Source organism: Hemiscyllium ocellatum, chromosome 36 (assembly GCF_020745735.1).
Source record: "Hemiscyllium ocellatum isolate sHemOce1 chromosome 36, sHemOce1.pat.X.cur, whole genome shotgun sequence".
NCBI lineage: Eukaryota > Metazoa > Chordata > Chondrichthyes > Orectolobiformes > Hemiscylliidae > Hemiscyllium > Hemiscyllium ocellatum.
This window is the reverse complement of record NC_083436.1, coordinates 40,903,513-40,916,270: the sequence shown is the minus strand read 5'-3', so window position 1 is coordinate 40,916,270 and position 12,758 is coordinate 40,903,513. Positions and strand designations below refer to the sequence as shown.

At 46.2% G+C, this 12,758-nt stretch overlaps 1 protein-coding gene across 5 annotated transcripts in view; it reads right to left on the bottom strand.

The window, feature by feature from the left end:
* Nucleotides 1-12,758, bottom strand: part of bmpr1ba (bone morphogenetic protein receptor, type IBa) — a 504,629-nt gene that overhangs the window by 30,098 nt on the left and 461,773 nt on the right. For all 5 annotated transcript variants that reach the window (XM_060851677.1, XM_060851678.1, XM_060851679.1 and 2 more), the window contains one exon: nucleotides 4,993-5,095. In XM_060851677.1, coding sequence (XP_060707660.1) covers nucleotides 4,993-5,095 — 103 coding nt within the window. The remainder of the gene's footprint in view (nucleotides 1-4,992; nucleotides 5,096-12,758) is intronic.

Below are 12,758 nucleotides of genomic sequence, written 5' to 3'. Positions count from 1 at the left end.
AGAACCCAGTTCCCAATGAAACTCATTTTCAACCAGTCAGGTTTCAACGATTTTTCTCGTCTAATAGATGACAGTAAAGCATTTCAGGTACTCGCCCCAACGTGACACAGGCTCATCTTTAAACTTAAGGGTTTATCTCCACAACACAACAAAAAAGCCAAGTGCTCAATGATTTTTGATTTGCTTGTAAAATGTGGGAGAAGAGTTTAAAACTAACTAGGAAGCTTTTGCAAACTAGTGCAGAAGCATGAGGTGGAAGATCAGAACTGACTTTGCTCCAGCATTTTGTCTGTGGGCACTCACCTGTTTTGGAGGCGGGGGGGCTCACGAGAAATCTTGTGTCAGTTGGCTGGAAGGCTGATTTTGATACTGAGTGACACTAACACCATGGGTTCAATTCCCACACTGGCTCAGATAACCATGAAGGGCTCTCCTTCCCAACCATTCCCCTTGCCGTGAGGCATGCTGACCCTTGTGTTGAAGCATCACCACTCTTCTCTCTCTAATGTGATAGCAGCTCTCGGACAATCACGACTTTATCTTTTGCTATAGCTGCAATCAACACAACTGAATGTTCTTTTCCCCCATCACCGAATCACTGTGACATTTTCTTTTGTTTTTACTTATTTAATGCCACCAATACATCACCTGTCATAGCCAATTGGATATGTACATGCAAAGCCCAGTAAGGGCAATGCAGGCCACCAGAGAGGGAGAGGGGGAGGGGGCTAACTCAAAATGGAGTTGGATGGGGAGATAAAGCACTCTACCCTCTGGGATGCCCAGCTCTTTCTAAAGATGTTGTGAGCGTTAATGGACACTGTGTGGCCCCTCTCCAAAGACACCAGGCATAAATGGAACCACAGAAGAGGGACAAGCACTTGGCAGAGATGGATCTCCTTCACGACACGCTGCCTGGACCTGTTCATTGCCAGCCTGGCTAGGCCCAAGGGCAGAACCACGAGGGGATCCTCTGGTCTGCCCACACCCCTCTGCATTGGGTGCCCAAAGGTCAGGAGCGTGGGGTGGATGTGCAGACACAAACACAACAGAAGGTTTTTCAAATAACGAAAAACGAGGTACAAATGGCCATAACTTGATTCACAGACTCCACAGAGCCACGAAAAATGACTTTGCCTTTTTCTTTTTGTGTGATTACAAAGCGTAGCTGTTCACGACCTAGTTAGAACTCACTGAGAGGTCTTTATTGGAATTCATGGAGGTGAATATCTCCGTCAAGGCAACTATTTATTGCCCATCCCTAACTGCCCTGAGGGAGGTGCTGATGAGCTGCCTTCTTGAACCACTGCAGTCTTCGGGAGTTAGAGACAGCCACAGTGTTGGGAGGGAGCTCCAGGTCCTGATGACAGTTTTGACTGTCCATTATTTAGACACTTCGGGGCTTCAATAAGTAAGCGAACAGCAAAGCTGCCCAACACTTCTGTCCTCAATTAAATATCACACCAGTCACAATGGAAAAGCCCTCACCATGGACTTTAGAAATCTCTCCCCCACTCCCTTAGCTTCAAATCCACCGACAAGGGAGAGTAAAATCCAGAGGGACAGAATGAAAGATATAATCTCTTTCTGCATTTAAATTGCCTTTTTGCCACTCCAGGTTTCCTTTGTGCCTGTGTATTGGGTCTTATTCAGGGCTTTGTGACACTAATTTTCAGAGTGTCAAGCTTAAATAGGTTGCAACACTGAAACCGAATATCAGATCCCCTTCCAGAATGTTCCGGCTTATTTTTACAACAGGTGCCGGGGAGACACCGACTTTACTTCTCAACACAAAAAGTACATTTAATGCAAGAAAAGACTTGCATTTTTATGGCACTTCCCACGATTATCAGGATTCGAATGATTTAGATGAGGGAACTAAACAGAGCATCTCAAAAGTTGCAGACAACACAAAGCTGGGTGGGAGGGTGAGCTGTGAGGAGGATGCAGAGATGTTGTAGTGTCTTATGGACAGACTGAGTGAGTGGGCAAATACATGGCAGATAAAGTATAATGAGGTTATGCATTTTGGTGGCATAACTAGGAGGGCAGATTGTTAATTGAATGGCTGCAAATCGAGACAAGGGAATGCTCAACAAGACCTGGGTGTCTTAGATTAGATTACTTACAGTGTGGAAACAGGCCCTTCGGCCCAACAATTCCACACCGACCCGCCGAAGCGCAACCCACCCATACCCCTAACCTAACACTACGGGCAATTTAGCATGGCCAATTCACCTGACCCGCACATCTTTGTGACTGTGGGAGGAAACCGGAGCACCCGGAGGAAACCCACGCAGACACGGGGAGAACGTGCAAACTCCACACAGGCAGTCACCTGAGTCGGGAATTGAACCCAGGTCTCTGGTGCTGTGAGGCAGCAGTGCTAACCACTGTGCCACCGTGCTGCCCCTATGCCGCTGCCACTGTGCACCAGTCACTAGAAAGTAAGCGGGTCGGTGCAGCAGGCAGTAGAGAAGGCAAACTGTATACTGACCTTCATAGTGAGGGGATTCAGTTACAGGAACAAGGATGGCTTGCTGCAGTTGGATGGGACACTGGTGAGACCACATCTGGAATATTGTGTGCAGTTTTGGTCTCCATATCTGAGGAAGGATGTTGTTGTGATAGAGAGAGTGCAGTGAAGATTTACCAAACTACTCGTGGATGGCTGGACTCAATGAGGAGAGATTGAGTCAATTAGTACTGTATTCCCTGCAGTTTACAGAATGAGGGAGAATCTCACAGAAACCTATAAAATTCTAACAGGACCAGACAGTTTAGATGCAGCAAGGATGTTCCTGATGGTGGGGAAGCCCAGAACCAGGGGTTCTGAGTTTAAGGATAAGGGGTAAACATTTTAGGACTAAGATAAGGAGAAATGTCTTCACCCAGTGAGTGGTGAGCCTCTGGAATTCACTACCACTGAATGTGGATGAGGCCAAAACAGTATGTGTTTTAACAAAGAAGGTAGATATGGTTCTTGTGGCTGAAGGGATTGTGGGATATGGCTGTTTTAGGGTATCAGATCATAACACACAGGAGCAGAATGAGCCCATTCCGCCCATTAAGTCGGCTCCACCATTCGATCACGGCTGATATGTTTCTCAACTCCATTCTTCTGCCTTCTCCCCCTAACCCTTGATCCCCTTACTAACCAAGAATCTATCTATCTCTGACTTAAATACACTCAGTCACTTGGCCTCTACAGTCTTCTGTGACAATGACTTCCACAGATTCATCACCTCTGGCTGAAGAAATTCCTCCTCAGCTCTGTTCTAAAGCGTCATTCATTCACTCTGAGGCTGGGCCCTCAGGATCCTAGTCTCTCCTACTAGTGGAAACATCTTCTCCACGTCCACTTTATCCAGGCCTCTCAGTATTCTGTAAGTTTCAATCAGACCTCCCCTCATCCTTCTACACTCTATCGAGTATGGACCCAGAGTCCTCAACTGCTCCTCATATGACAAAGCCCTTTATTCCTGGGATCATTCTTGCAAACCTCCTCTGGACCACCTCCAAGGTCAACTGTACATTAACCTGGTTATGTTTTCAACACGTCTCACCATTATCACAGCTTCTTCAGGAACACACTCAACACAGAAATCCTTGCTCCTCACGGATTTGGATCTGCTGCAGTGCTCCAAGGAGACTCAGTCTAAGCTGGAAGAACAGCATCTCATTGTCCTCTTGGACACTCTGCAGCTTTCAGGACTCAACGTCCTCCATGTCCTTTACCCACCCCCAGGTCTCAGACACTGTTATGGCATGGGCTGCTCTCGGCACAGCCAACCCATTCTTACCTCCTCGTTGTCCCCATTACTAGCTTTTCTCTTTCCCTGGTTTACTATCAACCATCCCTTTGTCTGCATAATTTTCTCTCTTTCCCACTGAACTCTGTCTCCACCTACCTGCTCACTCCATCCCTATCTCCCATCAGCAACATGTCTATTCATCTTTTCCCAGCCATTGAAGAAGGGTTACTGGACTCGAAACATTAACTCTTGACTCTCTCCACAGACGCTGCCAGACCTTGAGTTTCTCTAGCAATTTCTGTTCTAATTTGCATCTGCAGCTCTTCGTTTTAGTTTGGGATGGCAAAGACATGCCACGCATTCAAAGGAACAGACATGGTATTGCCACTGAGATCATCAGGTTATCTGTTCACTCCTGCCTGCTCTGGTAGTTACCTGCAACATCTTCCAATGGTTGCTCGAGATTTTCAGCATCTACACCTTTAATATCTTCACTCCACTATCCCTGAAAACCCACTGTGCAGTGATGATACACACGGCGTAATCCAAAGAAAGCCGTCCTTATGAGAACAGTAGCATCACATCTGCACTGAGAGCTCAAAGTAAATCAATCCAAACGAGACAGTGGGAGAAAATCAGGATGAAAATTGATGCAGTGTGATCGATATCAAGCGAATCATCAAACTGTACAATACCGAGGGAGGGCTACACTGCCCATTAACCCTGCACCAGACCAATCAATTAGTCCTTCTGCCCGCCTGCAGTCTCACAGGTGTTTATCAGGAGAAGGAGGCACAGTACTCTTGTGGCTGTACACATCACCAATCTGTCGTAAGCCTGAATCCTGAACTAAGGCTCTAGGGCCAGGGATTCAAATCCCACTGCTTCAGCTGATAGAGCTTCAAAGTAAATGAATAAATACGTCCTCCTCAATAATGATAACCATGACAACGGTCATTGATTGTTGCAAAAACCCATACAGTCCCCTTACATCCTTTCGGGAAGGAAACCTGCCACACTTACTCAGTCTTGCTCAACTGTGACTCCAGACCCAAGTGCGCTTGACTGCAGTTGGAAATGGCCACGCAAGCCAAGGGGTAATTAGGGACGGGCTTACACTGCTAGAGATGCCTCCATCCCAAGAATGCATAAACATTTAAGAAAAAAATCTCAGCTCAGCTACATCTTTTGAACTCAAGTGAGCATAGGTTCTGAAATGATCCGCCATTTGTTTTACCTCTCATATCCTGGGGTGGCAATGTCGGGTGGAGATCTCGGTTACAGAAGTCCCGGTCAGTGCAGCATTCAATAGCTCTTCGTTGAGATGACTTTGGAGTATCCTCAAGAAAGAAATTAGCAAAGACATGCTGATTAAAATGGGGCATCTGATTGAGTCATTCAGATCGTATTTTATCATATAAACATCATTAAAAAATTATCAGTTTCTCTTTCCTCTCATCATATCACCCAGATCGTTCAACCATGCCACGTTTCCTTCGCACGTCAATAACAGTCAGAGTGAAGGGACCATAGAAAAGAAGGAAAGTGAGAGACAGGACACACCATCAGGTCTCAACCACGTTGGATCACTCTTTAGTCAGGGGTAATTATAGAGAAGGGGAATGGGTCTGGATGGGTTGCTCTTCGGAGGGTCGGTGTGGACTTGTTGGGCCGAAGGGCCGGTTTCCACACTGTAGGGAATCTAGTTAATCCAATTAATTAGAATTTATTGGTTTCTGCTATAAGCAGATTTTCTTTATTATGGGAAATCAGCCCATCAAGTTGCTCATTTAGAATGTGTTTACAGTAATTCCTCACTTAAAGTTGTGGTTTTCTATCAGTCACAAGTGAAATAATTTCAAGTGAGTTACATTTTCACATCCAAGCTGAAGTTAAACTGCAGTTAGGTTCTGTGGGTCTTTCGTTATCAGAAAGAAAATCATCAAAACATTACACTCTGCAAACCAAAATAATTTACATTGCTAAATCCCACACTGGCAAATGAAATAACTTTAAAAATCAAAATCAATTTGTAAATAAACAAGACTAATTTAATTCTGTGCCAATCTGCTTCTGGAACCTTCCACTCCCAGACACTTTTCATCGAAGGGTGTCGTCCCCCTCACTCATCCTCCGACCCCCAACTTGTCCCCCTCACTCATCCTCCAACCCTCAGCCCCTCCCTCTCACTCACCCCCCAACCCTCAGCCCCTCCCCCTCACTCACCTGCCGACCCTCAACCTGTCCCCCTCACTCACCTCTGACCCTCAGCCTGTCCCCCTCACTCAGCCTCCGACCCTCAGCCCCTCCCCCTCAATCACCTTCCGACGCACAGGTCTCCTACAAATTATAATTATCCATATTGTCCTAAGCAATAATTATCCCTGAATTAACATCACACAAACAAATCATCTGCTCATTCTCACATTATTCTTTGTGGGAACTTGCTTGATGCAAATAAGGCTGCAGATTTTTCAAGGATCTGACTACAGTTAAAAACTATTTCATTGGATGTAACAGATGCTTGGAGTTTGTGAAAGATGCTGTATAAATGCAAGCCTTGATCTGTATAGTAAAGAAATCTCAATCATACCGAATGTGATTAACACAGACATTAGTCTCTGTCTCTGGTTTAACTGTTCTCTACCTTACTTCTGCACCTACGTAATCTCAGTAAAGGATATGTTTGTGTCCCGCAAACTGAAGAGAATCCTGTTTACATACAGTCATAGAGTAATCGAGATGTACAGCACGGAAACAAACCCATCGGTTCAACTCGTCCATGCCAACCAGTTATCCTAACCTAACCTAACCGAATCCACTTGGCTCAGCACTAAAAATCAAACATCTGACTTTATTTCACTATTTTCAACTTTATGCCTAAGATTTTGTATCTAGGTCCCGTTGTACCGAAGATGGCCCCAGGAGTGGTGACTTTGTGCCCTTTTCACAGTATTCCTGCACTTGAGTACATGTGCCAATAAACCTAATTCTAATAGTTTCCTCAGATTTCCATGCTCAAACCTGCTGAAGATTTGAGCACTTCTAGATATGTTTGTCAACATGCTCAGAGATATTATGGCATAATTTTGCAGTCGGTTGGACTCCCACCAACGCAGAGACTAATACCAGGATTAAGTTGTCAGCCAGTCTTGAGTCTCTTTGCAATGCCGCTGCCCATCCCATGGCGCCACTCTTTGGTGACACCTTGCCCTTAACAACAACGCTGTCACCATGGGTCCACACTGGGCCGATCTTAGAAATACATCCGTCGCTGCAGTTATTGGGTCCCACACCGGGTACTGGGACCAGACTCGCCTCCCTCCCCCACTGCGGGGAACACACTCTCACCCTCCCTCCCTCCCCCACCGCAGGGAACACACTCTCACCTTCCCCCACCATCACCAGGAACACCAGGAGAGAGATCAAATCTGAGACTGGTACAGTTGAGAAAAGGAGTGAGTCAAACAGTCAGGGCAGGAATGAACAAAGCAGAGAACAAGGTAGGACTGATAAATTAAACTGTATTTATTTCAATGCAAGAGGCCTAATAGGGAAGGTAGATGAACACAGGACATGGTTAGGAACATGAGATATTGTAGAAATTACAGAAACGTGGCTCAGGGATGGACAGGACTGGCAGCTTAATGTTCCAGGGTATAAATGCTACAGGAAGGATAGAAAGGGAGGCAAGAGAGGAGGGGGGAGTCGTATTTTTGATTAGGGATAGCATTACAGCTGTACCTAGAGAGGATATTCCTGGGAATACATCCAGGGAAGTTATTTGGGTGGAACTGCGAAATAAGAAAGGGATGATCACCTTATTGAGATTGTATTATAGATCCCCCCAGTGGTCAGCAGGAAATTGAAAAAGAAATTACTTTTTCTCATTTACATAAATGATTTGGATGTGAGCATAAGAGGTACAGTTAGTAAGTTTGCAGATGACACCAAAATTGGAGGTGTAGCGGACAGCGAAGAGGGTTACCTCAGATTAGAACAGGATCTTGACCAGATGGGCCAATGGGCTGAGAAGTGGCAGATGGAGTTTAATTCAGATAAATGCGAGGTGCTGCATTTTGGGAAAACAAACCCTAGCAGGACTTATACACTTAATGGTAAGGTCCTAGACAGTGTTGCTGAACAAAGAGACCTTGGAGTGCAGGTTCATAGCTCCTTGAAAGTGGAGTTGCAGGTAGATAGGATAGTGAAGAAGGCATTTGGTATACTTTCCTTTATTGGTCAGATTATTGATACAGGAGTTGGGAGGTCATGTTGTGGCTGTACAGGACATTGGTTAGGCCACTGTTGGAATATTGCATGCAATTCTGGTCTCCTTCCTATTGGAAAGATGTTGTGAAACTTGAAAGGGTTCAGAAAAGATTTACAAGGATGTTGTCAGGGTTGGAGGATTTGAGCTATAGGGAGAGGCTGAACAGGCTGGGGCTGTTTTCCCTGGAGCATCGGAGGCTGAGGGGTGACCTAATAGAGGTTTGCAAAATTATGAGGGGCATGGATAGGGTAAATAGGCAAAGTCTTTTCCCTGGGGTGGGGGAGTCCAGAACTAGAAGGCAAAGGTTTAGGGTGAGAGGGGAAAGATTTAAAAGGGACTGAAGGGGAAACCTTTTCTTACAGAAGGTGGTGTGTGTATGGAATGAGCTGCCAAACGAAGTGCTGAAGGCTGGTACAATTGAAACATTTAAAAGACATTTGGATGGATATATGAATAGGAAGGGTTTGGAGGGATATGGGCCAGGTGCTGGCAGGTGAGACTAGATTGGGTTGGAATATCTGGTCAGCATGGATGGGCTGGACCAAAGGGTCTGTTTCCGTGCTGTACATCTCTATGACTCTATGGCTTTATTTGTAAGGAGATCTTAGTAATCCGTAAGCATAATAGGGTGGTAATGGTCGGGCATTTTAATTTTCCAAACATAGACTGGAACTGCCATAGTGTTAATGGTTTAGATGGAGAGGAATTTGTTAAGTGTGTACAAGAAAGTTTTCTGATGTATCGACTAGAGAAAGTGCAAAACTTGACCTACTCATGGGAAATAAGGCAGGGCAGGTGACTGAGGTGTCAGTGGGGGAGCACTTTGGGTCCAGCGACCATAATTCTAATAGATTTAAAATAGTGATGGAAAAGGACAGATCTAAAAGTTGAAGTTCTAAATTGGAGAAAGGCCAATTTTGATGGTATGAGTCAAGAACATTCAAAAGCTGACTGGGGGCAGATGTTCACAGGTAAAGGGATGGCTGGAAAATAGAAAGCCTTCAAAAATGAGATGATGAGAATCCAAAGACAGTATATTCCCGTTAGGGTGAAAGGAAAGGTTGGTAGATGTAGGAAATGCAGGATGACTGGAGAAATTGAGGTTCCGATTAAGAAAAAAAAGGAAGCATATATCAGAGGGCGGTACGGTGGCTCAGTGGTTAGCACTGCTGCCTCACGGTGACAAGGACCTGGGCTCGATTCCAGCCTTGGGCAACAGTCTGTATGGAGTTTGTACATTCTCCCTGTGCCTGCATGGGTTTGCTCCAGTTTCCTCCCACAGTCCAAAGATGTGCAGGTCAGGTGAATTGGCCATGCTAAATTGCCCATCATGTTAGGTGCATTAGTCAGGGGTAAATATGAGGATGTGGAATGGGTCTGGGTGGGTTGCTCTTTGGGGGGGGGGGGGGGGTCGGTGTGGAAGGGCCTGTTTCATACGGTCGAGTATCTAATCTAAGATATGGACAGGATAGATCGAGTGAATACTTACAAGAGTCTAAAGGCAGTAGAAGCATAATTAAGAGGAAATTCAGGAGGTCAAAAAAGGGAGATGAGATAATTTGGAATTTAGGAAAGGCAAAGGGCAGGACTTATACACTTAATGGTAAGGTCCTGGGGAGTGTTGCTGAACAAAGAGACCTTGGAGTGCAGGTTCAAAGTTCCTTGAAAGTGGAGTCGCAGGTAGATGGGATAGTGAAGAAGGTGTTTGGTATGCTTTCCTTTATTGGTCAGAGCATTGAGTCATATTGCAGCTGTACAGGACATTAGTTAGGCAATTTTTGGAATATTGTGTGCAATTCTGGTCTCTTTCCTATCAGAAGGATGTTGTGAAACTTGAAAGGGCTCAGAAAAGATTTACAAGGACGTTGCCAGGGTTGGATGGTTTGAATGACAGGGAGAGGCTGAATAGGCTGGGCCTGGTTTCCCTGGAGCATCAGAGACTCAGGGATGACCTTATAGAGGTTTATAAAATCATGAAGGGCATGGAGAGGGTAAATGCACAAAGTCTTTTCTGTGGGGTGGGGGAGTCCAGAACTAGAGGGCGTAGGTTTCAGGTGAGAGGAGAAAGATTTAAAAGGGACCTAAGGTGCAACTCTTTCGTGCAGAGTGGTGCGTGTATGGAATGATGGTGGAGGCTGGTACAATTACAAAATTTAAAAGGCATCTGGATGGGTATATGGAATACGAAGGGTTGAGAGGGATATGGGCCAAATGCTGGCATTTGGGACTAGATTAGGTTGGGATATCTGGTCAGTATGGATGGGTTGGACCAAAGGGTCTGTACCAGTACTGTCCAGCTCTGTGACTATAGCCTGGAATGTGTGATCGTTAACATTCAACAGCAGAAACACACTCTCGTCTCGCCTACCCACCCCATCACTGGCAAAACAAACCCATCTCCCTCTGCTGCTGCCCATTGGGAAGAAACCTTGTCTCAGATGTGCTGGAGACTGAGCTCTCCACAGAAGGCCAGTAAGGTTAAAGTACGATTAAAAAAAGCAGAGAAAGAAGAAAAACAGTCAAAGTGATTGGAGCTGATGAGCTCCAGTCTCAGGAGACTACACACTGTGCTGCTGCTCTGTCATTATCCTGACTGGAAGTGGTATGGGAGCAGACAGTGCAAACATATTGACCTGGGATCGGCGCTCTTACGGCACAATGGTCACGTCCCTATCACTGAGATAGGAGACCTGGGTTCAACTTTCCCCTGCACCAGCGGTGTGCAATAAGGTCACTGACCAGGGTGTTCAGAGAATATCTTGAGACTGGGATTGCTTATTCCTATCAGACCCACCAAGTGAGCCTTGCTGGAACTGCATGGGGATATGAAGCGGTTAACTTGCAGGAATATTGAAGAGCGTGGGCGGCACGGTGGCACAGTGGTTAGCACTGCTGCCTCACAGCGCCAGAGACCCGGGTTCAACTCCCGTCTCAGACGACTGACTGTGTGGAGTTTGCACGTTCTCCCCGTGTCTGTGTGGGTTTCCTCCGGGTGCTCTGGTTTCCTCCCACAGTCCAAAGATGTGCAGGTCAGGTGAATTGGCCACGCTAAATTGCCCATAGTGTTAGGTAAGGGGCAAATGTAGGGGTAGGGCTAGGGGTACGGGTGGGTTTCGCTTCGGCGGGTTGGTGTGGACTTGTTGGGCCGAAGTGCCTGTTTCTACACTGTAAGTAATCTAATCAAAGGCCAGCCTTCAAGGATCTGGCAATTTCAAGCAGGATAGCAGATGGTTCATTCAAAAGATTCCAGCAGCACACGTACCACCATTGGCTTCAGTCGCATTAATAAGCTCAGTTTTCTGCTTCGTAGACTGACCGTGCACCTTCAGGCTTAGTTTGCAGGTTTGCAGGGAGGCATGGAAACCAGCCCAGCGGAGAGCAGACACTGCGCCTCTGGCCTCCAACTCAATTTGATAACTCAATCCAAGAACGTTGGCGAGAGATTCAAACTAGAACCCAAAAGGTGGACAGGATCGAAAAAAACCCCACTGTTTTTGTGCAAGGCTGCCTCCTTTATTTATGAGTTAAATAAAATGGCTATTTGACCCAAGGACGGGTCAACCACTAAACTGCAATAAATTGCTGCTCCTGACACTTTGTCCTCAGGGTGGTCTGTGCTGTAGAGCTAGCCTATACCCCTGTCCTCACAAGAGCGAATTATGCTGGGTGCAGCAAAACTGTGCAATTTACATTGGCGGTGAGTACAGTCATTACATATGCACATAATTACAGTCCATAACTTGGAGCTGAAATCCTTTCCTGCTTAGTGTTGTGACTTAATGCACGAAGCAGATCTCTGTGAAATCTGGTTCCAATAAGCGGAGATCAGATTGATTACACCTGTCCGTGCGAAATGAGAGTTTTATGACTCTGCGGTGTCACTTGTTTACACTGAACCAATCCTGCACCAAAACCCACCCCCAGGTTTAAGTGCCCAGAAATGCTAAGGTTTCAAGGTGTGGAATGGAGAGGGGAGAGAGGGAAGCAGGCTGCTGAGGTCATGCACTGGCACTGCTGAATGCTCAATGCAGAACACGTAGTCAAAACTCTCCTGCAAGGATCCCAACCACCCTCTGATGTAGGGCTAGTGTCATCTGCCAAAACTGCTTCTCATAGCATGGTGGCTCAGTGGTTAGCATTGCTGTCTCATAGCACCAAGGACCCAGGTTCAATTCCACCCTCGGGTGACTGTCTGTCTGCAGTTTGCTCGTTCTCCCCCTGTCTGTGTGAGTTTCCTCTGGGTGCTCCGGTTTCCTTCCACAGTCCAAAGATTTGCAGGTTAGATGGATTGCCCATAGTGTTCAAGGATGTCCTGGCTAAGTGGGTTGGCCGTAGGGAATGCAGGGTTGATGGGGTGGGTCTGGGTGGGATGCTCCTCGTAGGGTCAGTGTGGACTTGATGGGCTGAATGACCTCTTCTGCACTATAAGATTTCTGTGGAATTTGTGGGTGCTGGAGGAAAGATTGGATCATTCATTCTCCAAGAGGACTAGGGTAAGGATTTCCACTCTGCTGGCCCTAGTATTTTACACATCTCTGCCGAGAGTGTGGTGCTGGAAAAGCATAGCAGGTCAAGCAGCATCTGAGGAGCAGGAGAATCGATGTTTCAGGCATAAGCCCTTCATCCACATCTCCACCAGGATGTATTAAAAGATAGAGAGCTGGGGCATAGCATTGAGAGAGCAGTTGGTGTTTTCCTGTCGGTACAATTTGCAAACTGTTAACACCAGA